Source organism: Lonchura striata, chromosome Z (genome assembly GCF_046129695.1).
Source record: "Lonchura striata isolate bLonStr1 chromosome Z, bLonStr1.mat, whole genome shotgun sequence".
NCBI lineage: Eukaryota > Metazoa > Chordata > Aves > Passeriformes > Estrildidae > Lonchura > Lonchura striata.
In genome coordinates, this window is record NC_134642.1 from 47672744 (window position 1) to 47700405 (window position 27662).

Below are 27662 nucleotides of genomic sequence, written 5' to 3' on the forward strand. Positions count from 1 at the left end.
AAAACTCTTTCTGCTAGAACTAAATGAAAATATGTTTTATTCAACTAGGCGATACTATAAGTAGCGTGACAAAAAACCCAATCCACTTCAGAGCCTGTACTTCATGTATATGATATATTCAGTGAGTTAAGTCATTTGTCCTGTCATTGTTCAATTGTCAATCTACGGTTATCTAACTGTACAACTATAAAGAGGAGGAAAACAATTTTTTTTCTCTTTGTTTCTTTCAATGATCAAAACATTAAGTGGGGTTTTAGTTTCAGCTGATAATGTCTTAAAATGCTTACAAAACTATGTTATGGGAGCTAAATGTATTTCCTCACTAACCGTGAGGTAAAACACCCCTGCTTATTTTCTCAGTGATATTATCTTCATTTCCGCCATTCTGTAGCAGAGGCAGTTTGACTTTGTTTACTCCTTGAGAATCTCAGAAGAACATAGTCTTCTCAAAGGCGAAGTGCAAGAGTCCTTTCACAATTACAGGCCTGATTCTGATTTATTCTTGTTACTAATCACTTTCATGTGAATCAGTTTGTTTAATAATAGGTTTCATGTTAATAAAGTGAGTCAAGGTGGGAAGAGAAAAATAATTAACTGAGCGAAGTGATATTTTTAACCAGGATTATGTAGGTTCTGTACAAAAGAGAATGTTGCTGTAGTTACACAACACCTCATCTGAAAGTATCTTGCAATTACTATCTTTCTGGAACTGCATTATGGCAAGCAAAGTGTAAGTCTTGGCTTGACTTCTTGGAACATCACAGAAGGTCAAAAAATTACATTATTAGTGGGAATTATGAAACAACTTTATAGAGGAGGGTATCAAGTTCAATGGCCATAGTTGTTTACTCGCATACCTGCTTTCACTCTTTAAAAATTAGTCCTACACTTGTCAAGACTTCCTGAAGGCAAAATTATGGTTTTTATACACATAGATACTAGTGGTAGTGCTCACATGCAACTGGCAAAATCAAAAGTTACACCCCCTCCTAAAAAACTGAGAGCCTTTTTCTTATGCATGCATAGGGATTACATTTTGTGAGTTCCTTAGAAATCAAGGCCCCCTTGTCCAAACTAGGTTTCAAAGGGCCTGTTGTGAGGAACAGAAATGTGGACATTGCTGTCTCTTATCTGATGCAAGATAGTTTTTTGAAACTCCAGTTCAGGGGACTGCTAGGGATTAATTTCTCATATGTAAGCAGGAGAGAGGAACTGTACATTGGCACAAACATTTTGTTTCCATTTCAGCAGGTGTTGTTTATATTTGGTCATATCACTGAAAGGAGCCAAGAGTTAATTTAAATGATACTTCAGGTGTTGTTTTAGGTAATTAGGTCTACCCTAATTATCCAGGGTAGACTAATGGTGGATCAGAGTCTTGACTTTGGGTAGCAGTCGGACTAGATGACCTCCTGCAGTACTTTCCAACCCAGGCTATCTTTTTAGTCTGTGATTATATTAGTCTTTGTTTATATGTGTGATGATTTAAATACAGTATCAGGAAATACACAGGAACTGACACAATACTAAATTTACACCATGTTTAACATTTCTTTTTGTGAGTAAAATACAAGGGCATTAGCACTAGCAATTTTTCAAATTGCCAGTTAAATTAAAGAAAAACCCAACCAATAAAAAAAATGAAACCAAAATATCCCTTCTTAAATATCGGTAAAAGTACAGAAGTATTGTTGGTTAGCAGGTTGCTAGTCTTATTTTTCTAAGGTGAAATTTGCTTTCTGGGTGTCTTACATTTGCTTTCTCGGTGTCTCTCTAAGGAGCAGGCATGATCTAGTCTGGCATGCTCAGGTCTACCCAAAGCAATTCACCCTCTTATTACCATTACTGAGAAATCTGAGCTCAGAATCAGTTTGCATAAGCTCCTTATTAGAAAGTCAAGCAGTAGTGTTATTAGATGTGTTGATCTCTTCTGCTGTTTCAGGCCTTTAGGAATTTAATCAAACATCTTTTCATTTCACAATACTCAATTAAATGGAAAAACTCTCTTCACTGCAGTGAGGGGAAAAAAAGTGCACTATGTTATAAAGCTATTTATCTGCTGTTTGTAAGGAACTGTGGGGACAGTTTGCTTTCACTCTTTAGTATTAATTCAAGATGAAAGACATTGCAGGACTAAATCTTTCAATTCAGAACTAATTTTACAACTTGTTTTGCAGCACAGGCAAGCAAGGAAATCAGTATGAGGCCAAAATCACCACAGGTTTTTGTGGCTTTATCACAAATGCCTTTTACTAGTGGAGTTCCCTCTGATATACTGTGTTTAGACTTGTTAAGAGTGGCAAAAAATATGTAGAAGATTCCCAAATAGATGAAAATTTCAATTTCATTCATTCTACTAAAGCCTCACACTTTACAAATATTTACAACTTAAATGCATTTAGTTAAATGAGCATTTTAGCCAAAACATGAGTCTTGCTTTTCACCCTTCTGAAAGGTTTGTCACCTTTTTCACCCTTTGCTGGAAGGGTTGTCAAGGATTGAAATGGACTGCCTCGGGAAGTAGTGGGGTCACCAGTCCCTGGAGGTGTTCAAGAAGTGACTGGATATGGCACTTTGTGCTGTGGTCTAGTCAACAGGTAGTATTTAGTCAAAGGCTGGAATTGATGATGTTACAGGTTTTTTTCCAACTTTTATGATTCTGTGATTCTTCCATTTCTGCAATATGCCAAAAAATAAAGAAAAAACTTTGGGGTTGACCCAGCTGCTGCTCCAGTAGTGCTGCAACACCTTGCATATCATTTCTTATCAGATAATGGGTCCTTTCTGGCCAGGGTGGAGAAAATTTTGTGCTTGGGGCATTATGAGTCCTTGCACATGGAATATGCTGCTGGCAGCCATTTGCAAATGTTGGATTCTACTTGTCAGATATCTGCAGTTCCTGGAGATAGCCTCCCGCCCAGGAAGATGTGCTGTGGTTCTCACACTGGTAGGGTTGGTGGCACAGAACGCCTTTTTCTGCTTTGTTGTGAGATGTGATTACACAGTACAGTCAATGGAAAGGGGATTAGCATGGATAATAAACATCTTGCCCCAGTTTAAAATGGTGTTGTGCTACTCCTGACAAATTAAGCAATTCACAGTGACTGTCAGAGTGTCTAAGTCACGCAGCCTCCTTCAGCTGTCTGTAAAAAAGGAGCAATAAATTCCTTCCTGAATGCCAGCCAACACAAAACCCTTCACAGATTTCACTCCTTAAGCACAGCACTGAAGCCAGGGCTAAAGGGGGAAGGGAGTCCTCGGGCTGAGTCACATACTCTCTTCTGCCCAGTAACAAACTCACTCCTCTTCCTCAGTGGGGCTTTATTAAGGAACTTTAAAAACTGTTCAGCACTAGAGTGCTACCCTTGTGACTGTCTGTAATTGTAACAAAGAGTGTGCTCTTGAGAAAGCACAGCACCCTGCTCTACTGTACAAACTGTCAAAGAGTTTTTAATTCTTACAAAAAAATAGTTTTCCTAGAAGCTGGCCTTTATCTGGGGATATAACAGTGTTTCTTACTCCTTTAAGTTTAATGAAGAGTTGTGATAGGAAGCAAGGTCACTGTAAGGACAAGCACTTTTTTGAAATCTTCTTTTTATTCTGAATAGCTGTATCTAAATGGGTATAGTTAGGAATTCATATTGGAAGTTACCTTAACAAAGATGGGTTTGAATAGTAGGACTATGCACTTTACACTAATTACAGATTTTTTTTATTAGTTCTAGGCATTTACTGTAGCTGCTTGTGAACCTTAGTAGCATTCTGGGTATATATTTAACTGGTTTAGCGGGTTTTAGGTACACTTGATAAGAAATACCATTGGCAATTTACAGTAGAAACTGTAAATACGTATTTGCAAGAATCTATGTTACTTGGATAAGATCTCAGACAACTTTACAAAACACAGCTGTGCTTTTGAACGCCTTAGAGTGTACCATGTCTCAGAAATAGTTGTGAATAGTTATGTTGCTTGGTTTTAAACCCAGTGCATTAGAATGTGTCTCTAAAAGCAGGTAATCTAAAACATGTGTTCAGCATGTTACTTCTGTATGTCCCAAACCAGTATTTTTAGAAACTGATTTCCTGAAGAAGAAAATATATTCTTGTTACATTCAAATATTCTTGTTACATTCAAATAAGGTATTTGTTAGACTCCAGAGCTGGGCTAATTTCTTTGCTATTATTCTTCTTTGAAAAAGTTTTTGTTACTTTGAGCTGCAGAGCCTCATATTTTTTCTTTTTACTATCCTGTTAACCCCCTTTTTTTTAAACCCCACAAGTTTCCAGGCATTGTACCAAGCCTGAGGTTTCAGGTGGCTGGTATTGTGTTCAGAAAATTCAAATGGCTAGAGATAAATTTATGTATTTAAAAAGCTTTGAAGAGGAAGAAGTGGAAAGTGGACAGGAGAGAGTAGGGCAGAGTAAAATCTGGACAAGGAGTGCTGGAAGGGAACAGTGTGCTCTGTTACCCCATGGGACATGATGTTTCCTTTCAGAGCTGCTCTCTCTTCTCTTGCTCATGGGATTTAACCCCATACAGTACAACAGGCTGGGCAGAGTGGCTGGAAAGCATCCCAGCACAAAAGGATCCCCTGGACGAAAAGGACCAGCTAGGGATGCTGGTCAACATCTGGCTGGACATAAGTCAGGAGTGTGCCCAGGTGGCCTTATTGGCATCCTGGCCTGTATCAGCAATAGTGTGGCCAGCAGGACCAGGGCAGGGATTGTCCCCCTGTACCCAGCATTGGTGAGGCCATACCTTGAGTGCTGTGTCCAATTCTGGGCCTCTCACTTCAAAAAGGACATTGATGTGCTGGAGTGTGTCCAGAGAAGGAAACAAGGCTCACAAAAGGACCAGAAAACATGTTTTATGATAATTGGCTGAGGGAGCTGGGGTTGTGTAGTCTCCTGAAGAGGAGGCTCAGGGCTGACCCCGTTGCTCTCTGAAACTCCCTGAAAAGAGAGTGTAGTGAGGTGGGGGTCGGTGTCTCCTGCCATACCTGCAGTGAGAGGGCAAGTGGAAATGGCCTTAACCTGAGACATGGGAGATCCAGATTACATATTAGAAAAAATAATTGTCACTGTCAGGGTGGTCAGGTATTGGAAAAGATTGCCCAGAGATGTCACCATTCCTGCAGGTGTTTAAGAGGTATCTAGAGCTGGTGCTGGTGATGTGGTTGAGTGGTTTAGGTGTTAGAGTCATTGACAGGGCTGGGTGGGTGGTTGGACTTACTGATCTTAAAGGTGTCTTCCAACCTTGATGATTTTGTGATTATCAAAGGGCTGTTCTAAGTGGGATATGTCAGATGATGATGCAGGAAATGATAGAGTAATGAGATGGGCTTTACTTCTGAAAACACCAGAGCTCTGCTTACTCTTCCATTAATGCTTGAATGGCTCAAGGGAACGAAATCCACTTGTCTGTTTGGGATGTGTGGATCCTTGCTGTTGTCTTAATACCCAAGGAATCCCTTATGTGACAGTGGCATGCATTATGTTCCATAGACTTCCTTTGCTGCCTACAAATTTCCTTTCTATGTGCTTAACATAAATTAATACATTACCCTTGTTATGTTTTGGGCATGCTTTGAGTAATTGCTTCCCCCTTTCCAATAAGGCCTGAATGTAGAGGCCAAAGGTGTTGTGTTTTGACTTCAGTTGCCAGTCTAGCATGAAGGTAGTTCCTTTCAAGAGAGCCATGTGCACAGCTTTCAGCCTCTTTATCATCAACCTACTTGTTTTGTCTGCAATGGAACCTTTCCAGTAAAATAAAACATTGAGGCTTTTTTGGCTGTTTGTCCTCCAAAACAGCCCTTGTTTGTCCCATTTATTTTTCAAGAAAACAGATATGTTTTCAAACTTAATGTCTTGTAGATTCTGACAGATGAAGAAAGAAGGGGTTAGTGTGTGCCTACTTCACCAGCCTTTATACCTGATTAGTGTTCCTTTTCTCAATGTTTTCTCTTTATCAAGAGACAAGTCACACTGGATGGCAGAGTACATTTCGCATGCAAACAGTGTTAGAAGAGAAGGATTTTTATGTGTTTGTCAGCATGTTGACACATCTGGCAGGGTGTGACTTGCAGAGGATTAGCACCCAGCTCTTCTAAGAACAGGAGGTTAGAAGAAATCTCTCAAGTACTGTGGAGACAAAAACAACCATTTGTTTGTAAAGTGCCTAAATCAGGTTGCAGGTCTGGAGTATCTCAATTTTGGACTCCATTTTTCATCCCCACAAATATAACTCATAAATTTGACCCGATTTCTCTGTTGTTCGCCTCACATCATGGTCTCTGGTGGTTGCTCACAGGCAGCAGCTGAAAGGCTCTCTGGTGCCTCCTCCTCCTGTCTGTAGCTGTTGGTATCTCTCCACATGCCTGCATGCTGCAGTCATGCTGCTGCCTCACCAACTCCTGAATCATTCTTGTCTAAATTGACTTATATTTAGCACTGTTGTTCTGTTCCCTGAATCCATCTGGTCAGCTGCATGACAAATTGCTGTTCCCTGAATGCTCTCCAATTTGTAAATAACAATTACCACAACTTAGGGACCATGGCAAACATTTCTGTTCAGAGGTGAAGTTGTTGAAACGTCCAGTGGACTTTTCTGACACGTACCTGCACCCCAGCCTTGTGGCAGGATGGATGAAAGGTGTGCTGATGATTTCTAATCTTTCTAGAATTACTTAGAAATCATTTTACATAACTATTTATGGGCAGACAGGCTTGGTAAACAATAGTCCCAAGGTGCATCTGTTGGCTGGAAGTTTTGACCTCCAGTGAGGCTGCAGATATTGTTCCTATGCAGTCCATGGAGTGCCCCAGGAAATCACATCTCTGCAATGTCCAGTGGCTTCCTTTGCAGTTTCTGGAGGCTTTGCATGTCCTTTCAGCAGCAGCTTCAATAAGTTGTAAGATTCTGACACCCCTGAGTAAATCCGCATGATGAAAAAGCTTAGCTTACGTATTTTTAAAAGAAGCTTTCAGCTTCTAATTTCATAGGGAGAGGTACACCACTGTCTGCCCCAGACATCTTCATTTTTAAATGCTTTGTCCTTGTAAATTGACATGCATTCTAAGACAACCACAAAACTAAAGAAAGATTTTCAGTTGGTTTGGGGAGAAGTTCCTGCTTTTCAAGGAAACTGTTTTAATTATACAGAACTCTTATCCCTCACACTGTTTTTTGGCAAGACTATTTACTGAAAATGGGTAGGAAGGGCTACTTAAAATGACTTTGTTTCTAATGTCAGACTAAAATGTAGACTTGAAGTTGGTTGAGGAACTACCTTCAATTCCTAGGGAAGCAAGATCAGCAGCTAACCTGTCCATTGGCTGGACATTGAATCTTTTTATTTATAGAATCTGGATTTTTTTTTAGTAGGCATCAAGAAAGCATCAGATAATATTTCTGAGATGCAGAATTTTCCTGCCTTTTCATGGCATTGACTTATCCTTTTTCCTGTTTTCTTTCAGGCTTCCAAGATACCACAGAATTGTTGCCCACTTCTTGTATTTGTGAATCCAAAAAGTGGTGGTCTAAAAGGTCGGGATCTACTGTACAGTTTTAGAAAATTGTTAAACCCACATCAAGTCTTTGAACTTACCAATGGGGGCCCACTACCTGGGTAAGTCATCATGTATAATTTTTTTTTTATTTACATTGTTTTGTTATGTTTTTTTAAAGGATAACTAGATTCCTTTATTTTGAAGATCTAAATTGCTTCTGTTCTGTGCCTGAAGATGAGGGCAGTGATCATTTCCTTCTGACTGTTCTTATTGTGAGAACATATTTAAACTTTGTAATTGTCTAAAGAAAAAGAATAGAGTAGTTCCTGATATATATACTTCTGTCAAATCTAGCAGAGTCTGGCCCTGGGAAAGTCATATATGCACTTTATAGTAGCACATATTTAATAATTATTGAAAATAAATAGATTTTATAATCGAATAGAGATGGAAAGAGAAGTGTAACATTTCTTGATGAGGGTGGATTTTTGCTTTTATTTCTTCTGATGTTTCATGGGAACTGCCAGGAACGTACAATAAAATTTTCTATTTTGACTCCTGAAACTTGGCCACAGTTGTAGAATTAGCAGAGTTTGCCTGATCACAGCTGCAACATTTCTACAAGGAACAGAACATAATGTGCTTGTAGGAAGACAGGAACTGATGACTTGATTTAATGAACCCCACTTTGTTACAGCTTTATAAAACAAAGTGATGGTTGTAGCCTATTCCTCATTCCTTCACTACTACTTTAGTAAAAAACTTGTCATGACAAGATCTTCAGAACAAAAGCTTTGTGGGAAAAATGCAGCTTATGTAGGAGACAAGATAAACAAGCTACACAAACTAATTATCCTGTCAGAACTGTATAATTCTGTTTTCTTTTTAATGCACTTCAAGTTGCAAGTTCAGTAAGGAGTTCATTTTGTTTTGGCTTTGGAATCTTTCTGTAGCTTTATGGCAAAATGCTCCCACTTGTTCATTGCTTCTTGTCCAATGGGAAATAACAATTATTTTGCATGATATGTTGGTATGTAGGATGAAAAGCCACAAAAGATAAGCATCACAAGGAAAACAGTATTATGAAGAAGAAAATGTACTGTGATACCTATGACTAAGTACGAAAACACCACCCATAATCAACATCTCCTCTAGGATTTAGAGAGTTACAGATGTTCACATTGAAATTATGTCTAGTTATGTCTCTGTCCCCTTTAAAAAGGAAGTGATTAACCATTTACAGAATGTCTGTGAAGAATCATAGAGGAATATGGTTTTTCACTCATTCTAAAATCATCTTTATCTACAACTTCATATTTTTCTATTAATTTTGTTGAATTTGATCCAGAAACTGATGGTAAAGGGGCTTGGGCAGAAATCAATAATACCATGTTATTTTAAATAGTATATTGGGATTTGCATTTCCTATATTCCATTGTAACTTTTCTTTTCCCCTGTGCTTTGCTTCACAATGGAGGTTTCACACGTTCTCCAAAGTCCCCTCCTTTCGAGTGCTGGTGTGTGGAGGGGATGGCACCGTTGGCTGGGTCCTTGGTGCCCTCGAGGAGATCAGGCACAAGCTGGTGTGCTCAGAGCCCTCAGTTGCCATCTTACCTTTAGGAACAGGTGAGAATCACAGTAAGAACAGAAGCTGAGCACAGAAGCCCTCTGGAAAGTTTTGTCTTTGTCTGACACAGGACTCAGTTTTGCAGCTAAGATTCCATGAGATTCAGTTCTGGCTGGTGCTGGAAAGTAAATCACAGTATCACCTTTACAAGAAAATGTCAGTCGTACTTTCAGAAAAACAGCATCAGGAGAAACAAGCATCAGGAGTGTTAATATGTGTGTGGGTGAGTGGGCAGGAGTTGGGAGGGCAAAATACCCTCCTCCTGATGACTGGCGTCTCAACTCCACAACAGGCTTTTCTACCACTTTTTTGTGGAAACACTCCAGTGTCTGTATGCAATGGTAAGCACATTGTGCAGACACAACACATTTAGAATCCTTAGATTCTAAACACAAAAGAATCCTTAGATTCTTTTTTTTTTAGTTAGCTCTTCCTTCCAAACAAATGAATTCTGTGATTTGATTGGAGCACCTTAGTGCAGTATGATTTGTAAAACAGGGCTGATGCACCAATTATGAAACACGATCATGTTTTGGTGTTCTTCATGTTGCCCAGGTAATGACTTGGGGAGGGTCTTGCGCTGGGGAGCTGGCTACAGTGGGGAGGACCCATACTCCATTTTGGTTTCTGTGGATGAGGCGGATGATGTTCTCATGGATCGCTGGACTATCCTTTTGGATGCAGAAGAGCCAGCTGAAGGTGCAGAAAATGGCATTGCAGAACCTGAGCCTCCCAAGGTGAGCTAAGCACCATTTGGATGTGATTCTTAGGAACTGTTGCTCTAGTGAAAATCACAAAGAAGATGGGTATTAACATAATTTAATTTTTACTGCTCACTTGTCGTTGTGCTTGGGACTTACTGAGCTGTTTCCTAGTGAATACAGCACATGTCTGGACCTATGTTTTGGTTCTGGCAGGGCTGGTTGACTGCAGAGCAGCTTTTGTAGCTATTTAGCAAAAAGCATCTGATAGAGGATTAATGAAAATATTCACATGGCGATGGCATTCCTATTTGCTTCAGCTGGAAAGCAAATGATTTCTCAAATAAGAAAAGGCTTGGGAAGAAATGCCAAAACACACTTGTAAAACTGGATTGTCAACCAAAAAACATTCCCTTCCCCAAGAGGTACTCTCATCTTTTCTTTCACAGTTTAAGAAATTACTAGGAGTTGGTAGCATATACAGGAAGTAAATCCTTCCATCATCTTACTGCTATTGTGTGTCTGTATATGTGCCATCTGTTGTCTGCTTTTTTTTTTTTTTGGGTGAAAGCCGCTGTCACTTGGTTCATATGAGCTTGTTTCTGTTTAGGAAAATAAAAATATTTATTGTAGATGGTGACTTTGGAGCTCTATGGGAATCCTAGTTCAGTCTCTTTTCAGATGAAAGGAAGAAATTGGATAAGGAGCTTGCAAAAAAAAAAAAGTAGGAAATCATCTCAATGGTAGCAGTTGTCCAAGATTTTAGTCTGGTCACTGGAAAATTCTAGGCATTATGAGTCAATTGGAGAATTTAAGATGCTCAGGTTCCAGCTATTTTTCGCTTGGTAGAGACAGGGTCTTTTATCCCATCTGCTTTTTAAAGGTGAAGGATGAGAGAGGAGGCCTAGGATAAAAGTTATAGAATTAACTGGCATGCAAAGAAAGATTTAATGGAAGAAATGGTTGAAATCTGTAGAAACTTGAGGCTGGCATATAGGGAGCTAGTTAAAATGCAGCTGAGTAGGTGAAGTCAAATTGTTCATTAATCTCGTATAAACTGGTCACCTTCCAAAGTAAGTAAGAGAGTAAGAGTATCTTCACTATGATGTAATATAAATCCATGACTGATGCCAAAAATAATAGGGGCATTAGTGTTCAGCAGCTTGTGAATTTACTGCATAGAATTGCTTTGAGAGGTTGACTTGGTTTCATTTCTGTATTTTTTTTTTATTTCTGCCTCATTATGCTTGTTATTTTTAATTAAAATATTAAATTTTGAAGTTTCTGATACTTTGGAAATAATGACTAAGCATGTCAACAGTTGTTCATGTGGCTTTATTTTTAGTGCAGTGTTTCTGGAAAATGTTTTTTAGAATCTGTCAAGATGCAAGTGATTTGGAAGAATCATCTGCAAAGCTTGCTTTTGTTGAAAAACTTTGGAACGTCTTGATTTTTCATTTATAAGTATAAGCAGGAAATGATACTTTTTTTTCCTTTTGGTCAGATTGTACAGATGAACAATTACTGTGGTCTTGGCATTGATGCAGAGTTGAGCTTGGACTTTCATCATGCTAGAGAAGAAGAACCAGGGAAATTTAATAGCAGGTAATCCTGGGGAATCTAGGTATGAAGGTCAGCTCTCCTGTATTGCATTACTTCTAATTTACACTACAAATGATAATCTTAAATGCTACAGGTATCTGCTAATATTGCTTGTGGCACAGGTGGGACAAGGAGGAATTAAGCTAGCCAGGAAGCCACAGACACAGAATTCCTGCGTTTTGTTGGTTTGGGTATGGTTTAGGGTTCTTTTCCTTTACCGAGAGAGCACCAAAGCAGTTTTAGAAGCCATGTCATTTTTATTCAGTATTCTTAGTTGCCAATAGCTGCATTGTTGAGTTCAGTGAAATTTTGAGATAGTGGAAATATCTCAAAGCCTTTAGTAAGAGTGAGGGTAGTGCTGCTACATGAACAATAACCACTGTTCAAAAGTATTCGCAACTTTGACTATACCTTTTCCAGTTTTGCCTAGTGCCGTTGCAACACCTGCATGCTGGTATTAAGGATAAAAAACTCTCTGCATCTCAAGTGAAAATGTTATTAAAAATGTGTTGACAGAGACCTTCCTCCTCTCTGGCATGCACATCAACCAGTAATGGGACTTTTTCTTCTTCCCATAATTCCTGAAATTGATGAGCAAAAGAAATCATGTCTGTGTAATTAATCAGTAACTCTTTATAGAAACAGGTTTTGTTTGCTTTCCCATATGTTTGTGATTAAATGCCTTCTAAATTGTCTCTTGGTTGCCAGAGTTACAGCCAGTTACAACTATGTAGTGTTCAAACTGGAACTATTAAAAATATTCTCTGACCGGTTATGAGTGCAATGATGTTTAATCCAACCTATCTTGTAGTGTTCTGCCTATCATTACAGGCACTGCCCATGGTGTTTTTCTTAAAAACTGACTAATACAGTTTATGTAAATATAGGTGGCTCCTGGTACATAAGTAGCTGTTAGCCACTGGTTTGCATTTTCAATATGCTTGACTGACAGCATCATAGGTAGAAAATCAGGCAATAAGTTTGTGCGTGGCAGCGTCCATTCTAGTAGGTGAAACTTTTCTAGATGGACTTGTGCAGTTAATAAAATGTATAAGTTATGTTAATTCTTTCTTCAAAATATACTACTCCATATTTGCAAAGCTGCAGCACTTCAAAATATGCATTGTCTTCTTATTGCCTCTGCATTTAAGGGATATGCTTCGATTGTTATTGCCCTATGTGCTTTTAATCCCTGTCATCTTCATCTCAATTATTTCCAAGTGTGCAGCACCCATAGTGCAGTGGACAATGTCTTGGTATCATTCTTTCAGGATGACTTGAAGGACTATAATTAATAATTAATTTCTTTTCCCCAAATCTAAAGGGCTATGTACTTCTGAAAAGGAAACATGAAATAATGAATTGATACTGAGGTGTATTTTTGCAGAAGCCAAAAGCTTGTTCATGCTAACAGTGCTGACACATACTATTTACTTTGACTGCCTGTGAAAATGACTGCTAAAATAGTTGAATTTATGCTTCCCCATCATAAGCAAGTGCACACTCTTTTCAGTAATATCAGTAATATTTTTAATCATTTCTTGTAAATTAACTAAAGATGGTATCTACTTAATGCAAGATGCAGCAGCTGCTGGCAGGCGAACTGGCTATTCTTGAGTGCTGAACAGGAAGTTTTGGGTTGTGGCAACAGAAATTGCAGGTAGTCCTTGGAAGAAATATGGGCTTGAGTGCTCTTCTGAAGCAAGACCTTAAACTGATAAATGTTCCAAAAGCTGTGTGCTCTCTTGCCTCACTCAGTAGTCTCTTTTTTATGCTCTGGACTGCTTACCTTTAGCTAACAGCTCAAAGTGCAGTGATAACACCCCTGCAGGAATTCAATGCTGATCTTGCATTGCAGGGCAGATAAAAATAGTGTGTATTGTGACAGTGATGTTTTTTGCATTGGGGAGTGCCAAACTATATGAGGTTTTTTTAACAGTGTAAAATATAATGACAGGGCATCGTCCTTCATTCACGGAATCACAGAGTGGGTCAGATTGGAAGAGATTACAGTGGTTGTCTTCTCCCACCTCCCTGCTCAAGCAGGGTCGTCCCAGAGCACTTGGCACAGGATTGCATTCCAGATGCTTCCTGAATATCTCCAGTGAGGGAGACTCCACACCCTCTCTGTGCAATCTGTTCCAGTGCTCAGTTACCCACACAGTAAAGAAATTGTTCCTCATGTTCAGGTTGAACTTCTGTGCATCAGTTTCTACCCATTGCCTCTTGTACTTACTTGCTGCCCAGCTCCCTCTTCTTGGCACTGTCCCTTTAGTTACTTACAGACATCGATAGGGTTCCCTCTCTTCTGGAGGCTGAACAGGCCCAACTCCCTCAGCTTTTCCTGGTTAAAGAGATGTTCCAGTCCCTTAATAATCTTTGTGGCCCCACTCCAGGAGATTCATGTCTCTCTTGTACTGAGGAGCCCAAAACTGGGCACAGACTGAAGATGTACCTCACCAGGGCTGAGCAGAGGGGTAGGATCACCTCCCTCAACCTGCAGGTGATGCTCTTCCTAATACACCCAGGATCCAAATGGCCTCTTGGCCCCTAGGACACATGGACATGGACAGCTAGTGGTTCACCAGGACCCCCAGGTCCTTCTCCTCAGAGCTGCCTTCCAGCAGATTGCCCCCAGCCTGTGCTGGTTCATGGGATTATTTCTCCTAGGTGCAGGACTCTGCCTTTGCTTCTTGTTGAATTTCTCTCTGCCCATCTCTCCAGCCTGTCAAAGTCTCTTTGAACAGCTGCAGAGCTGTCTGGGGTATCAACCACTCCTCCCAGCTTTGTGTTATCAGTGAACTTGCTGGCGAGGCATCTGGCTCTTCATCCAAGCCATTCCCAGGGGATCCTGGAGCAGTCTTTAGGATTGCATACTACAGAAGAGATCACATCTTGCTTGTACCATCCAAAATGGTAGGAGATTGCTGTGGCAAGCAATTTCCTAAATGCAAGGTTTGAGAGAATATTTTGCACCATTTAATGCAAGTTTAGACTTATTTTAGAGAGATATATAGCTGTTCTGCAGTTACGGCACTGTGAAGTATTCTTTCAGTTTCTGAAGGCTTCCTTCTTCATGCAACAAAAATGAATATTTCTTGAGGATACTGGAAGTGTTGTGTTTCCTACTGATAGTCCAGTATTTTTCAGTTGTATCCAAATTAGACAAAAGCTGTCTTAGCATAGACACATCTTGCATGGAGCGGAAGTGTATATTAAATGGTGTTACATGAGGTACCTTTAATTTGATGCTATTTTAAGCTGTTAGGACATAGGACTAATAATTTCCAGTGTAGTAATTTAAGATAACTGACAAGTCTGTAAAGTCTCTGTCTGAAGATTTGGCTGTAACCTGCATTGGCTGTCTTTACCACGTTAATGTCTACAGTATTTAGATGTAATGCTAGAAAGATTTCGCAGAGTTGAATTGCAATGACACCCATGTACTAGTAGGGTAAAATAATGGAAATTTATGCTTTTTATTTTAAGGCTGCCCTGAAGGCCATGTATCCAAAGGTTTCCATTATAGAAGAAAATAGCCTGTGTGTTTAACTATCTTTTGTTTATCTTATTCTTAAAATATTTTGCCATTTCTAGGGATGCCATAAAAATCTTCCTCATCTTTTTCATTCTAAAATTAGATATGTTAGAGCTCTGTCACAAGTTGAGATTACTAAGCCTGTTTTAAGTTTCTGCTGCTAAGTACATTTCAAATTAATTAAGAATGTGTAAAGCAAAGATTTTCAAATGTTTTTTTGCCATAAGTATTGTAGCATTACTTGAGAAAACAATTCAAAATTGGTCATGATGACCTCTAAGTCTTAATTAAAAATGTAATCTTCCAAGCCAGGAGTTTACATTTCAAAGAGGCATTGTATTCAGGCAATGCTTCAAGAACGGACAATTTTTATGTCATAAAATTGCACAATCTACACATGCCTCAACAGCAGAATCATCCCTTAAGTAAAGGTATGTAAAGTAGCAGTTCATGGTTTATGCTTTGTTTTTATGCAGTAATGCTAGAAGAATTTGAAATGGGTTTTAATTGAAAAACTCTTTAAATATATCTGCTAGAGGACAACAGTGGTATACATACAGGGAAGAGTGCTATGCTTGGCCTTACCTTTTAGTTACGAGATCCTTGTCTGCTCGTAGGTTTCACAACAAGGGAGTTTATGTGAAAGTTGGACTGCAGAAGATAAGTCACACTAGAAACCTTCACAAGGACATAAAGCTGCAAGTGGACCAGCATGAGGTGGAGTTACCAAGTATAGAAGGACTCATCTTTATTAATATACCCAGGTAAAAAGAAGAGGAAGGATCCCTTGTAGGTGCATGCTAGACTGTGTGTGTAGAATTGCTGCTTGGTATTTGAGCATCAAATGCCAGATGGTTAGGTAACAGGATCAGTGACAATCGACCTGCACACACTTTCTGACATGCTGGGGACCATGTACCTAAGCAGTTCCTGCAGTGAAGACCAGATGGATTTCAACTGTCAAACACTGGCCAGGTCCTACAGGCGACTGGTCAATATACACGGAGTGTGTGATGCTACCTGGGTAGCCATGGAAGACCACAGTTCAGATACCTTTACAGGCCTATGAGTGCTTCCTTGACACCTGCAAGGGGCTAGAGTAACTGTTGTGTAATTCCATAGGAGATCTGGCTTCCTCAGATGTGATGTTGATAGAGGTAGGATTTTTGTTTGCACAAAACGAGCAGGTAATTAGTCCTGCCATCCTATTATTTTTTCAAGTACCATCTTGTCTTAAACAACCTGTATCTCTTTGCATTTCAGTCACAATGTTTTATTCAAATACTCGTTTTTACACATACACAGATATTGCACATGAGAGCTGTGAAGAAGAAAAGATCCCAATTAAGTGATGAGTAGTTCATGTAGCCAAAACAAAAAGCAAGTGATTTGAGTGGGAAGGGTCAGTACTGCACAAAAAGCAGCATGGTTTAAATTGTCAGAAGCATTTCAGAGAACTGAAGTGCATGAGTATCTGCCTAACTACAGGTGCTTTTGGCCAGGTACAAGAATGAAATCTTGATAACTGTTTTAGCTTTAGTTTCTCTTCGGTAACTTCCACTAATACTATCAAGATGATTAAGAGCTATGCTAAGTTCTTTAATCTTGAAAATTAAGGGTTAGTTTAGCTGTAACCTGTATTTCCCAGCAAACTAAAACTCTACAGAGTTACCTTCTTCCTGTTTACACCTTTTCTTTCCAACTGAAACTATTTACTTTGCTCCTTTTACTACTAAAAGATCTGATAAAAATTCTTTCAGATTTTAGAAAAAGAGTTCAGGCTTTTACAATGCAGGAAAACTACTCCCTCCAGCTGGTGGGGGAGCAGAGTGTGTATCTTTTGAAGTCTGAGAAGCCAGCCACCCATAGCAGGGCACCAGGGCGGTCTCTAGGGGCAGACCACAGGTGGTCACTGGTGTGCTCTCCACACAGCTGGGGCTCTGGGGCTGACCTCTGGGGGTCTGAAAGTGACAACCGCTTTGAGAAGCCGCGCATCGATGATGGCCTGCTAGAAGTGGTTGGTGTGACTGGCGTCGTTCACATGGTGAGTTGGCATCCCAGTAAGCATAGAAGAAACATATTTTGTGGGACAGGCTTATTTATGTGACAAACAGTGCATTGCAAGTGCAATTATGCCGATTTGTTAAGGTTGGGTGAGAAGAAGTAATAGGAATTGAGAACTTGTTAAAAATCCATGGGGAAATATTTAATGACTTAAATAGACTTTGAACCAAGTAGAGAAACATACATATGTGCATATATATATAAAAAGTAATACATTTGTATATATAAAATACAAATATATGTATGTATTGTGGAATGCACTAGCTTTGTCATAACAGGTATCAGTGTCCAAATGGAATGGTTCATGGGATGAAAACAAGATTTTATTCTAATATTACAAAAACACGCACCCTTCACCTAGTGTATTTGTGAAAAGTCTTGTTGTACCTCATCAGAATCACGGTGGAGATTCCATCAAGACAGGTTGCTTTACAGTTATCTGCCACAGGCTTTCTAACACATCACTAAAAATTTGATACCTGCTGCTCTTGATTTGAATGCTACATCAAGCAGGTGGTATGCTGTTCTGCAGAGAATATTATGACTCAACTTATGCAATTCTTTTTTAATTCCTTCATGCATTGCACATTTTTACAATGGTTTGCTATTAGTAACTCAGTCCTGTGGGATGGTAGGTTATTTCTGTCTTCATATCTTACCACTCTATAAAGAAATCTGCTGCTGAAAAAGTATATGTGGTCAGGTAACTAGAAACAACTAATCCATAAAACCACCAAAAATGGAGCTTAAATTTCATGGAGCTCAATCTTTGTTGTTGATCAACTTTATTTTGTAATTTGGATCTTCTAAAATACACTAAAGAGTTGTTTTGGTAGAGATCCTTAAATCTTTTGTGAAAGTAGAAGCAGTTTTGGAGTATAAATGTTAACAAACCTGTGCTTTGGATTTGTGATATTAAGGTTTTTACTTCCACATTTGGAGTTGAGTTTGGAAGAACTCTCTCTGATTAATAAACTGCTTTTAGACTTTGGAATTTTGCATGTGCCGAAGTCTATGTGTATAATTACGTGTTTTTAGAAGTATTTAGTGTGTTACAGAGGGAGAAGCAAAAGCAAACAAGACCTTTGTGAGTTGGCTCCTTGGCCAACCTTTGTGTACAGCTTTGCTTTGGGAGTTGTTTTGCCTCCCACAGCCTGCAGGGGAGTTCTTCTTCCTGGACTAGCTGAAATAATTAATGCTGGGCCAGGAAAGGCACCCTAGTTTTACCTAAGCAGTTTTTTAGCTGAATCTTAAAATGTCAGGTGAAAATAAAATAATATCCACCCAGTTTAATTGCAGCTAGTGTTTGTACTTCTTGTTAGTTGGAGTAATTGATATCCTGGCTTTTATTCCCTAACAGGGTCAAGTCCAAGGTGGTTTTCGATCAGGAATCCGCATAGCTCAAGGCTCATATTTCCGTGTAACGCTCCTAAAGCCAATTCCAGTACAAGTTGATGGAGAGCCCTGGATTCAGGCCCCTGGCCAGATTATAATTTCTGCAGCAGGACCAAAGGTACTGGGTGTAGGTTTCTCTTAGAAATTTGACTTTGTCCCTGCACTGGATGTTACCATATTATATTTCTTGTCTGTTCTCATGCTTAACCCTAAGGGAGCTGCTTAGCACTGTGTGGTAACTGACACAGCAATTTCTAAAGAGGACAGTTTGAGAGCTCTCTACAGTGGCTCAGATGAAGCTCATGTTTAATAAAATAGTCCCTGAGCTTTGGCCTAGTGATCCAGTTTTTCCTCTGTATTGAGATCTGCAGGTAGCGTTGCTTTTCTTGAAGCAGCGCAGTTAAAAGGCCATGGTAGTAATGCAGTATGCAAGGTAGGAATCAGTCTGCTGGAGAAGGGAAGGTCTGTCAGACAGTAGTAGCAATGGAAAAAAATTAGAGGAGCCAGGCCTGTGAAAAAGACTTGGGTAATCAGTGTCTGTTTTTTCTTGATTATCTCGGTGTGTACATAAAAGACAGCATCAGCTCCCTAAGAATTTAACTTCGCTATTGACTTTGAAATTGTGAAATAAACATTTTGCAGTAGGTGACTGTGGTGCACACCAGTCTGCACATTTGCCTGCTACCTTTGGGATGCCTTTTCAACTCACAGACACATGCTGCTATAGCAGTTGTACTAGGAGGGCTACCAGAACAATTGCCCTTGCTGAGGAGAAGTGAAAGAGAAGGTCATATCTCAAAGTTTCAGTATATATTAAAACTTTGTTCTTTTCATGAGAAAAAGTGGGAGGGAAAGAGAGCAAACCTAACTTGTCCTTCAGTGAGAAACATTTCTTCTTCTTCTCCCAGGTTACTGTCTAGCTATCTGTATATATGGGTATGTATCTATATATATGTATGTACAGGAATGTATATGCACACATATATATACATAATGTGTATATGTGTTTGTAAAAAAATCAGTAAATCCTCTGGCTTTACAAGGATAGGTGCACCAGATAGTTGTGTATTTATATGTTTTTCTGTTGCAGTTCAGCTTTTCTCTTTGTTATTAGTTCGTTGCTTTAGATCAGCCAATTGATGACTACAAATATTTTAATACTCACTGTCTTTTAAATTTTTCAATTTTAGGTCCATATGTTGAAAAAATCCAAGCAGAAGCAGAAAAAAACTGGAAGCCTGAAAGAGATGAAAGTGGACAGCACGTCAGTCTCTGAAGGAGGACGCAAAGGGGAGACCTGTGTTCATGCCTATGGTAGATACCACCCTGGTCCAGTAAAACCGAGCGCAGACAAGTTGTGAAGAGTGTTGCCTATGAGCATGCCTTTCATTACATTTTGATAGTACTGGGTTCTTCTTTGTCTTTCAAAGATAGTACCTCATTGTCACAAATAACTATTATGTACCACTTGTCTCATCTGAAATGTTTACTTGGGGTTGCTCTTCTGTAAGCTGTTTTGCAGCCAAACACAGATTCCAAGACGCTGAGATTTCTGCATTTGCCTTCACAAAAAAATCCTTCCATCCTCCCAGTTCATTCTTAAAGAAAATCATTCCATAGATATTTTTATTTGTTCTATTACTGAAAACGCTCACAATGACATCCTAACCAAAAAAAAAAAGGAAAAAACATGAGCTGCTGAGAGCTCCTTAGGTCAGTCCAAATAGCACAGCTGAAACAGTACAAGTGTAAAGAGAAAAACACAAAACACAAGAGAGGTTATTTTTGTAAAAGGATCTCAATGTACTGGGAAAAAAGAAAGTGCTAGAACAGTTGAATCAAAATATTTCGGAGCATTTACTTCAACAGTATTTGGACAGCATGAATGAAGGGGAAACAGCCTGTAGAGCAATTTTTCAACTGTAGCTTAGTTTCTCATTATTCAGCCAAAACCAGTTTTAAAAGACATTTGAATTTCATCAGCTACAACTCTCAAAATAAAAAAGGAACAGGAATAGCCAAGGCAGTAGTATGTTATACCCATTCTTTTTTACCACTGAAACCATTATCTTTGACACCAGACTCTTTTGTCTTGACGCTACTCGTGTTGTTTCATTTTCATGAATTTGGATTGTTACATAACAGCAAGCTCAAGAATCATCATTAATTAGATTAAAAGAAGTACCACTTAGTGTTCAATTAAGTAAGCACGGTCATCTGTTAGAGCTAAACTGATGTACAGCATAGCTTTACTGAGGAGCCTTAGCATCTAGGCTTCAAATAACTGGGATTGTAAGAGTCATAATGAAAATTCACTTACCTTGTTAGTCTTCTCAAGTCTTTGTGGGTGTTACTAGGTGTGTGCCCAGGGACACAGTGACTGTCTTTTCTCACTTGGATGAGTGTGTGCTCTTCAGAGGCTGTTTCTCCGTCAGTTCCTGTGAGGCCCAGACCACCTCTCTGTGTTTACCCATCTGCTGAAGCTGTGGCGATCCAGTACTTTTACAGGTTTGTGCTGGAGCAGCTGTGCTGGTCCTGCCATACACCATCCAGATCTGCTGTCCATGGCTATAGTCATGTTCTTCTTCACTCATCTCTGCTGTCTCATCTCACCATAGTTTCCCAGGAACTGAACCTTTCACTTTTGGGTCAACATCATACACAAAGGGCTCTGTGAGCCACTTGTGGGTGGGAGTTGAGGCCTGCAAGATTTTACCACTTCTCTGCATCTGCTGCTTGGAGCTGCTTAAGCCATGTTGGCTAGAGCCATCTTAGCCATATGGTGTGCTTACTTGTCCTCTGTTGCACAGTAATAACTATTTCAACTGTGGGTGGCATGAATTTATCACTTGAGTGTTAGCCTTAGGAGCATTTCTCTTGCCAGTGTGTCTAGAAAAACATCTCTAGCGCTTTGGGGGACTTAAGTGTAACTTTGAAATATGCAAAAGCTGTTTTGTGATGGAACCAGTTACTGAGGCAGTTCTTCCTGGGTCTTGTTGATGAGTCTGTACTCCTAGCACTGTGACGGCTTCAGCAACAGCTGACCAATACATGTGCTTTGTGCTTTTTAGTCATGGTGCAATGAGGGTGTGAATGTCATCTGTAGTAATAGAATGATGCAGCTAAAGCTATAAAGAGAGACAAAACAGCTATGGAAAAATGGCAGATGCCTGAACCTTCTCCTTTCAATCTGGTGATTCCTTCTCAGTTTTCTGGAAGAGACGCAGTTGGAGAAGTTACTCCTGCTTTCAGTGAAACATTTTCTTAATTGTTTAAATTCCTAATTTAAATTTGGGGATGTTCTTCCGGTCCCACAGTGTGGACTACAACTTCACTTTCATTGAACATGAAAACTGGATTCATGCTATGAAGGAAATAGTTTGGATAGAGCTAAAAGCCTTGTCTTCCTGATCATCAAAGACAGGGTTGTCTTCTTTAGAACCTGGGCATGAGGGGTCAGCTGGACGTCTTCTGGCATCCTGGTACCAGCATTACAGGTAGGGAGGATCAAGTATTGTATTTCAGGATGTGCACTCTCCAAATGAAGCTCACAAATTAGAGAGGAAGTCTGGAACAGGCTGCTGCTTCATAATTGACAAGAAAGAGAGAGAGAAGCTGCTTTGTATCCTTGCAATAGCAGAATGAATGTGTGGTCTGCTTTCCAGTTGCTGACTCAGTAGTGGAACCTGGGCTTTTTATAACAGAAAACATGCATAAATTTTAAGATTTCTGGTACTGACTGTCTTCTGCAGCCCAAATAAATAAGGCTGTCTTACTATTTCTCCAGGTATATATAATCCTGCATCATGTAGCTGACAGTGTTTCAAGTTCTTGGCTTGGTAAGAACCTGTTTGTCTCTCCTTTTGCTCTGTATCTGTTGTCTGAAATAACACGGAACTCCCAGGTCACAGTATTTTAATAGAGGACCCCTTGTTGTGGCTTACTCTTTGTGGATATTTCCCATCCCTGGAACTCTGTAAAAGCCTGTTTTGGGATAGCCTCATGTTAGCAAAGTGACTCTGAATTATGAGTGTAATCTCTTCCCAGCTTCCAGAGGGCATCCTGGTGGAGGGCAAGAAGACTTTGAGTTTTGTTCCTTTTTCTTTTTTTCCCAAAAACCAACTGCTATGTATTTGAGCAGATGAGTGCCACACGGGAATGAAAACATAGTTTAGGAAAAACACTTAGTATATAAGGCCTCTGTGCATCAAAAGATGATGCTTAATGTGTTTTGATGACAAAATAGATTCAATTGAGATAGGAAACGCCCTGTAAAGCTTTTAAAAGGAGAAACCCACTAATTAAACCCTCTATTAAGATGTTCTAGTTTCAGATTCTGTAAAGGCCATTATATCAAGAATATATGTATGTGTGTGTGTATTTTTTTCTCACATTTTCATTTAATATGGTGTCTGAGAAGGCCTAGGATTTTCTTCCATGGTATGCAAGGCCTGCATGAAGGGAAGGGATAACTCTTTGCAGTTAATATTAAACGTTTAGACTTAGCCTTTTCACTGAACATAAAAATGCAGTATAATTTATGTGACAATGGGCAGATAATGATTCTTCATACTGACTGTTTGAGTAGTATTGTGTGAGAGCCTAGTGGTCACATGGCCAAGTACTTTAAATAATGCAGCAACAAAAGTGTTGGGGAAGAGGCTCAGTTCTGTCAAGACAAGTGTTAAGTAACATCAGTGACGTAGGACCAGGAGCTGTAACTGTGGACAGTGAAGAGATGTAGGATATTTGCTATCCTGAGCACACTCTTTCATCCTCTCTCCAATGCCTTTTTACCTTGCCTATAAACCATGTCAGGCACAAACAGCACAACTAGCATCTCTCCTGCTGAGGTACCCTCTCCTGACCTTTTACTAGTGTCCTACTTAGGCATTGCCAGCACTGGGGAAAGAAGAGTCCTGAAAACTCTAGTTCCTTTCAAATACCACAGTGTTGCAGATTAGTGTAGGTGATCAGTTGGTTAAAATATATTTTCATGGATAAATGCATTGCCTCTGCCTTTAATTAGTAGAACCAAAATTCAAAAGCTCATCCCTGGGATATGGGTGCTACTTCAGAAAATTTGCTGCTTTTTTCCTCATGGCTTTTACCCTTGATTTGTACAGTTTAAATTGCTGGTGTTTTCACTGCATTGATTTTTAGATGAAAGGGTTATTTTGCCAAAACCTTTTGTTTATATATGTGTACACACATGTGTTTACATACATGTGCACACACCCTTTAAGAAAATGCCTTATTGTACTTCCTTCCACAGTGCCTAATTATACAGCTTTTGCCCTGTTACAGCATTTTGATAGCACTCACTTCTGGATCTTTGGACATGAGACAGTACATGACTTGTACTTTCCAACAAGACATGATCGCAATACAGTGAAAGCACAACTGTGTTTAGAGTACAGTTTCTGCATGTATGCAGTTGGAGCTCTGCATGCTGTTTCTAGATTTTAGTTAAGTATCTGTGTTTCTAAAATTGGTGGCAATGGCTATTGTAGCATTTTAAAAACTAGGAAGAAGCTGTCACTGCAAGACTCACCTAAGGAACAAAACTAAATAAACTGTTACAGACAATTGTTGTTAATCTTTGCAGTTACCCTCTTACAAATATTGTACTGATTTCATGTCTTTAGAGCAAATAATGTACTTTATCTGAATGTCAGCTGTTGCAAATTGCTCAGCATTTATTCATGCATGTGATTCTGTAGCAGTCTGTTGGCATATGTATGTCATTGTCCAATCAAACCTCTTTTTGTGGGAGGAGAAGGTAAGAGGAGCTGTTGTGATACTTAAAAGGGGCTTACATTGAAGACACAACAGATTTGGTTATATATGTATTTAATAATGTACTGACTGTAGGTATGCTCTGTCTTGCATAGTCTCCAGTCCATATTCCAGTACCAGTACTGGGGGCTTATTGGAGTTGTGCACTGGCAGTAGATACTTTTTCAGTCTGCACCCCATAAGTCTTCCTTACCATCTTCAAAGTGACTGTACATCTTCCTCTTTCTGCCAGGCTGCCCTCCTGCCTTTTGGACCTAGTTCTGTACCAAAACTGGTAATGAAGGTATGAGCATGTGCTGGTGAATGTGTGTGGAGAGTGGCGGAATGGAGTTCCTGCTCTGAATGCTGCTCTGTGAGTTTAGCTTGAACTATTCTGTAATTTCTACTTCAGCTTCCACTTTAGCCATCTAACAGCTGTGCAGCAAAAATATGGCAACTACTGAATTGCCTTGGATTCACCAGGGACAAAGTTGCCTAATTTTCAGGCTTTGATCTTATATGCGTCAGAGTACATATAACTTCATTATACTTTTTGCACTTAACAGAAAATACAGGTTAGATAGGCTTAGGGTGTGGCAAAATTGCAATGTTTGTACTTCTTTTGTAAATATGGGGATGATTCTACAGATACAAAGATGCACTTTCAGATAACAATGAGAACAAGTTTGTAGAATACAATTGTTTAGGAGTTTCTCTGGCTGCAGTGTTCCTGATCCCCATCCATGTCTAACACTGTGTTCTCCTTGAAAGGCTGCTTGGGGATAGAGATGGCTTCTCACATTGCAGAATGTATTTATTGCTGACTGACTGGACGTTTGTATGCGTTTTTGAGCAAATTTGCTGCTATTCTAAGTTTTAGCTTTTGCTAGACTGCTTCTATAATGCATAAAATGTTCAAATTTTATTTATAATGTCAACACTTACTGATTTGACACATAGAAGTTTCAGGAGACATCCAGGCAAAGCTTTCATTCCTTTTGCTATTTAATGGTTTTGTTTTGTTGTGGTTTCTTTTTTAGCAGTGTAGGCATCATATGTGTTGAAATGAATGCAAATAACTAACCTTAACCTGCAGTTAGAGTGGCAATTTCAATGTTTACAGGACAGAGACTATTGATTGTAAACCCATACATGTTCACTGAAATGGTGCACTCTTTGTGTTTTTTGAAAGCACTGTTTCTGCTTACTGTGGTAATTAATGAAATAGTTGCCTTCTGGTTTTAGAGTCCTGGTTATGTTGTTTTGGAGAGATTTCAGTGTGGGTTATGGCTTCTCTACCATGGACTCAAAGGACAGAATTTGTACTGATACAACTGTGTTATATTGAACATGTTTTCTGAAAGAGTGACTTTATTTTTTGTGAAGATAATTTATGAGACAGTTTTATAGCAGATCAGTGCTGAAAAAGTTGAAGTCTTGAAATAAACATTTGTAGATATTAAAGATCTATCCCAAAGCAAAGTATTTTTTAATAGGGCAGTGTTACTGGTGTAGTTATCCCTCTGAGCTCTTCTGGCAGCATACCCATTTAGCATGTCACTCTGCACTGATCAAGTATTTCTTTTAGGGGACAACCTAATTTCAGAACATATGGCTTCATTTATATTGTGCATATCCCCTGTTACACCTCTGGCAGCAACTCCCCACATAAACATCAGCCATACAAGGCAGAACTTATCCCCATAGAGATCACTGCAGGTTGAAGAGCAGAGAGCCTGCCCTTGTACTTGACTGCAGAAAGGTTGTAAGTCTGGTGGCTGTCTGGCACTTACAGTCCTCTCTCACCATCAGTGTGCCATACAAGCTCTTTTGCTTTCTGAAGGCAGGCAGGCATAAATCAAGAATGCCCAAATCAAAATGTCTCACCATGGCATCCATGTCTTAGTGCTGCTTACCTTGCCAAATTGTGTAGCAAGAGGTGCTTGAAGTATTACTGAGTATTTATTGTGTAATTCTTGGGTGCTTATAAAGCCTTCACTGCTATTTTAAAGCAAAATTTGGGGATCTGTAGCATAGCAATAGCTGTATAACTCTAGCATTCCAACATGCCCAAAGGAAGTTATCCCTGTGATAGTTTAGTTAGCAATGATACGTATAGCTAGCAGCAATCAGTACTTGAAGCTACAAGTTCTGAATATTGAAAGACAACATCTCTGCTTTGAATGCAAAGCATTAGAGTTTGTAATTCACTATAGATTTCAGCATCTTTCCTAATTAAAAATAACTGATGGCATCTTAATTCTTCTCAAATCATAACTTAACTATTGCTTAAGTAACTGTTTTTCACCTCTGGTTATTAAAGTAATCCAGTTTACACAGTTGTATGAATGCTGTTTTATTATCAAGATTCTTAAGGTGTCTCATAGCATTTCTTGTGAATGTTCTAATACAGCAGTAATAAATAATCCTGACCCAATAAACTAATGTAAGCTGACAAGTTATTGTCTAGTGCTTATTCTTTGTGCATTTGCCTAATTCAGAGGGGAAAAAAAAAAAAGCAGCCTAAGTATAAGCATTAAAGTGGTTGAAAACAGTTTCCCCACTCTGTGCCTCAAACCAGTAATGTGTTATCACACATTTACTTGTGGATTGGTCTCAAAAACAAGCTTTTAATGATGTAACTTGTTTCTCAGTGTCGGCCTTGCAAATGAGACATATCACTATATTGTGGTAACTTGCATACAAAAAACATACCTAGTGTACTAACAGATTTTTTAAAAAAGTAATTTATAAAATATGGACTTTTCTCTTATATTTAAATATCTGTTCATCCTTGGGTTCTGTTCTTAGAACAATTCTGTGTATATTTTGCAATGTGTTTTGTGTTTGACTGTACATTTTGCACTAATATGAAATATTGTATTCTAAGTATTATTTACAAGTTCTAGAGATCTGTAACTAGAATTTGCTGTGAACAAATACAACATCTCTTCTACCCTGGATGCTTGTGGAGTAGTTATGCTTAAAAATAGCGAAATACACTTTTGCAGAAACAAGCATACTTCATCTCACCTGGCACTGCTTTTATAGGAATTCTGTAGCCTTGCTGTTTGAGATTGGGTCGTGCCCTGTGAAAGGGTGGCTGTGTTTTAACAGTATGATTTCAAATGTTTTCATTTGTGAGATGACATTCTAAGTTTGATCCCTGCAACATTGAAGCACCTCTAGAATCCTTATTTCTATGGTTAGCACTGTAATTGGTTAAGTCTCTCTGTAATAGCACCACGTTTACTTTAATGCACGCAGACTTATTTTAATGATGATCCAGATTTTCCAATGTATTTTTGTACAATTCTTAGCCCTGTTGCCCTTCTCTAGAAACACATGACCTGTTTTTCAGTCCCACACATAGCCTTGTGCTTGGCTCAGGTGAGCAGTGGTGGGCCTGGCCTGCACAACTCAAGACCAGACCTCATGGACCTTGGCT

General features: G+C 39.2%; 1 protein-coding gene across 3 annotated transcripts in view; it reads left to right on the top strand.

Annotated features, from left to right (window-relative positions):
• The window catches only part of DGKQ (diacylglycerol kinase theta), an 82567-nt gene extending 55392 nt beyond the window's left edge, over positions 1–27175 (top strand). The window contains exons 16-25 of one of the 3 annotated variants that reach the window (XM_031507460.2): positions 7477–7628; positions 8987–9135; positions 9692–9873; positions 11342–11442; positions 15595–15741; positions 16910–17021; positions 18402–18554; positions 19627–19750; positions 22224–22275; positions 24468–27175. In XM_031507460.2, coding sequence (XP_031363320.2) covers positions 7477–7628; positions 8987–9135; positions 9692–9873; positions 11342–11442; positions 15595–15741; positions 16910–17021; positions 18402–18554; positions 19627–19750; positions 22224–22252 — 1149 coding nt within the window. In that variant the 3' untranslated portion in view covers positions 22253–22275; positions 24468–27175. Of the gene's footprint in view, positions 1–7476; positions 7629–8986; positions 9136–9691; positions 9874–11341; positions 11443–15594; positions 15742–16909; positions 17022–18401; positions 18555–19626 lie in introns of all 3 variants that reach the window. The other 2 variants (XM_077790071.1, XM_031507459.2) reach the window with 2 other exon arrangements.
• The last annotated feature ends 487 nt before the right edge of the window (positions 27176–27662 follow it).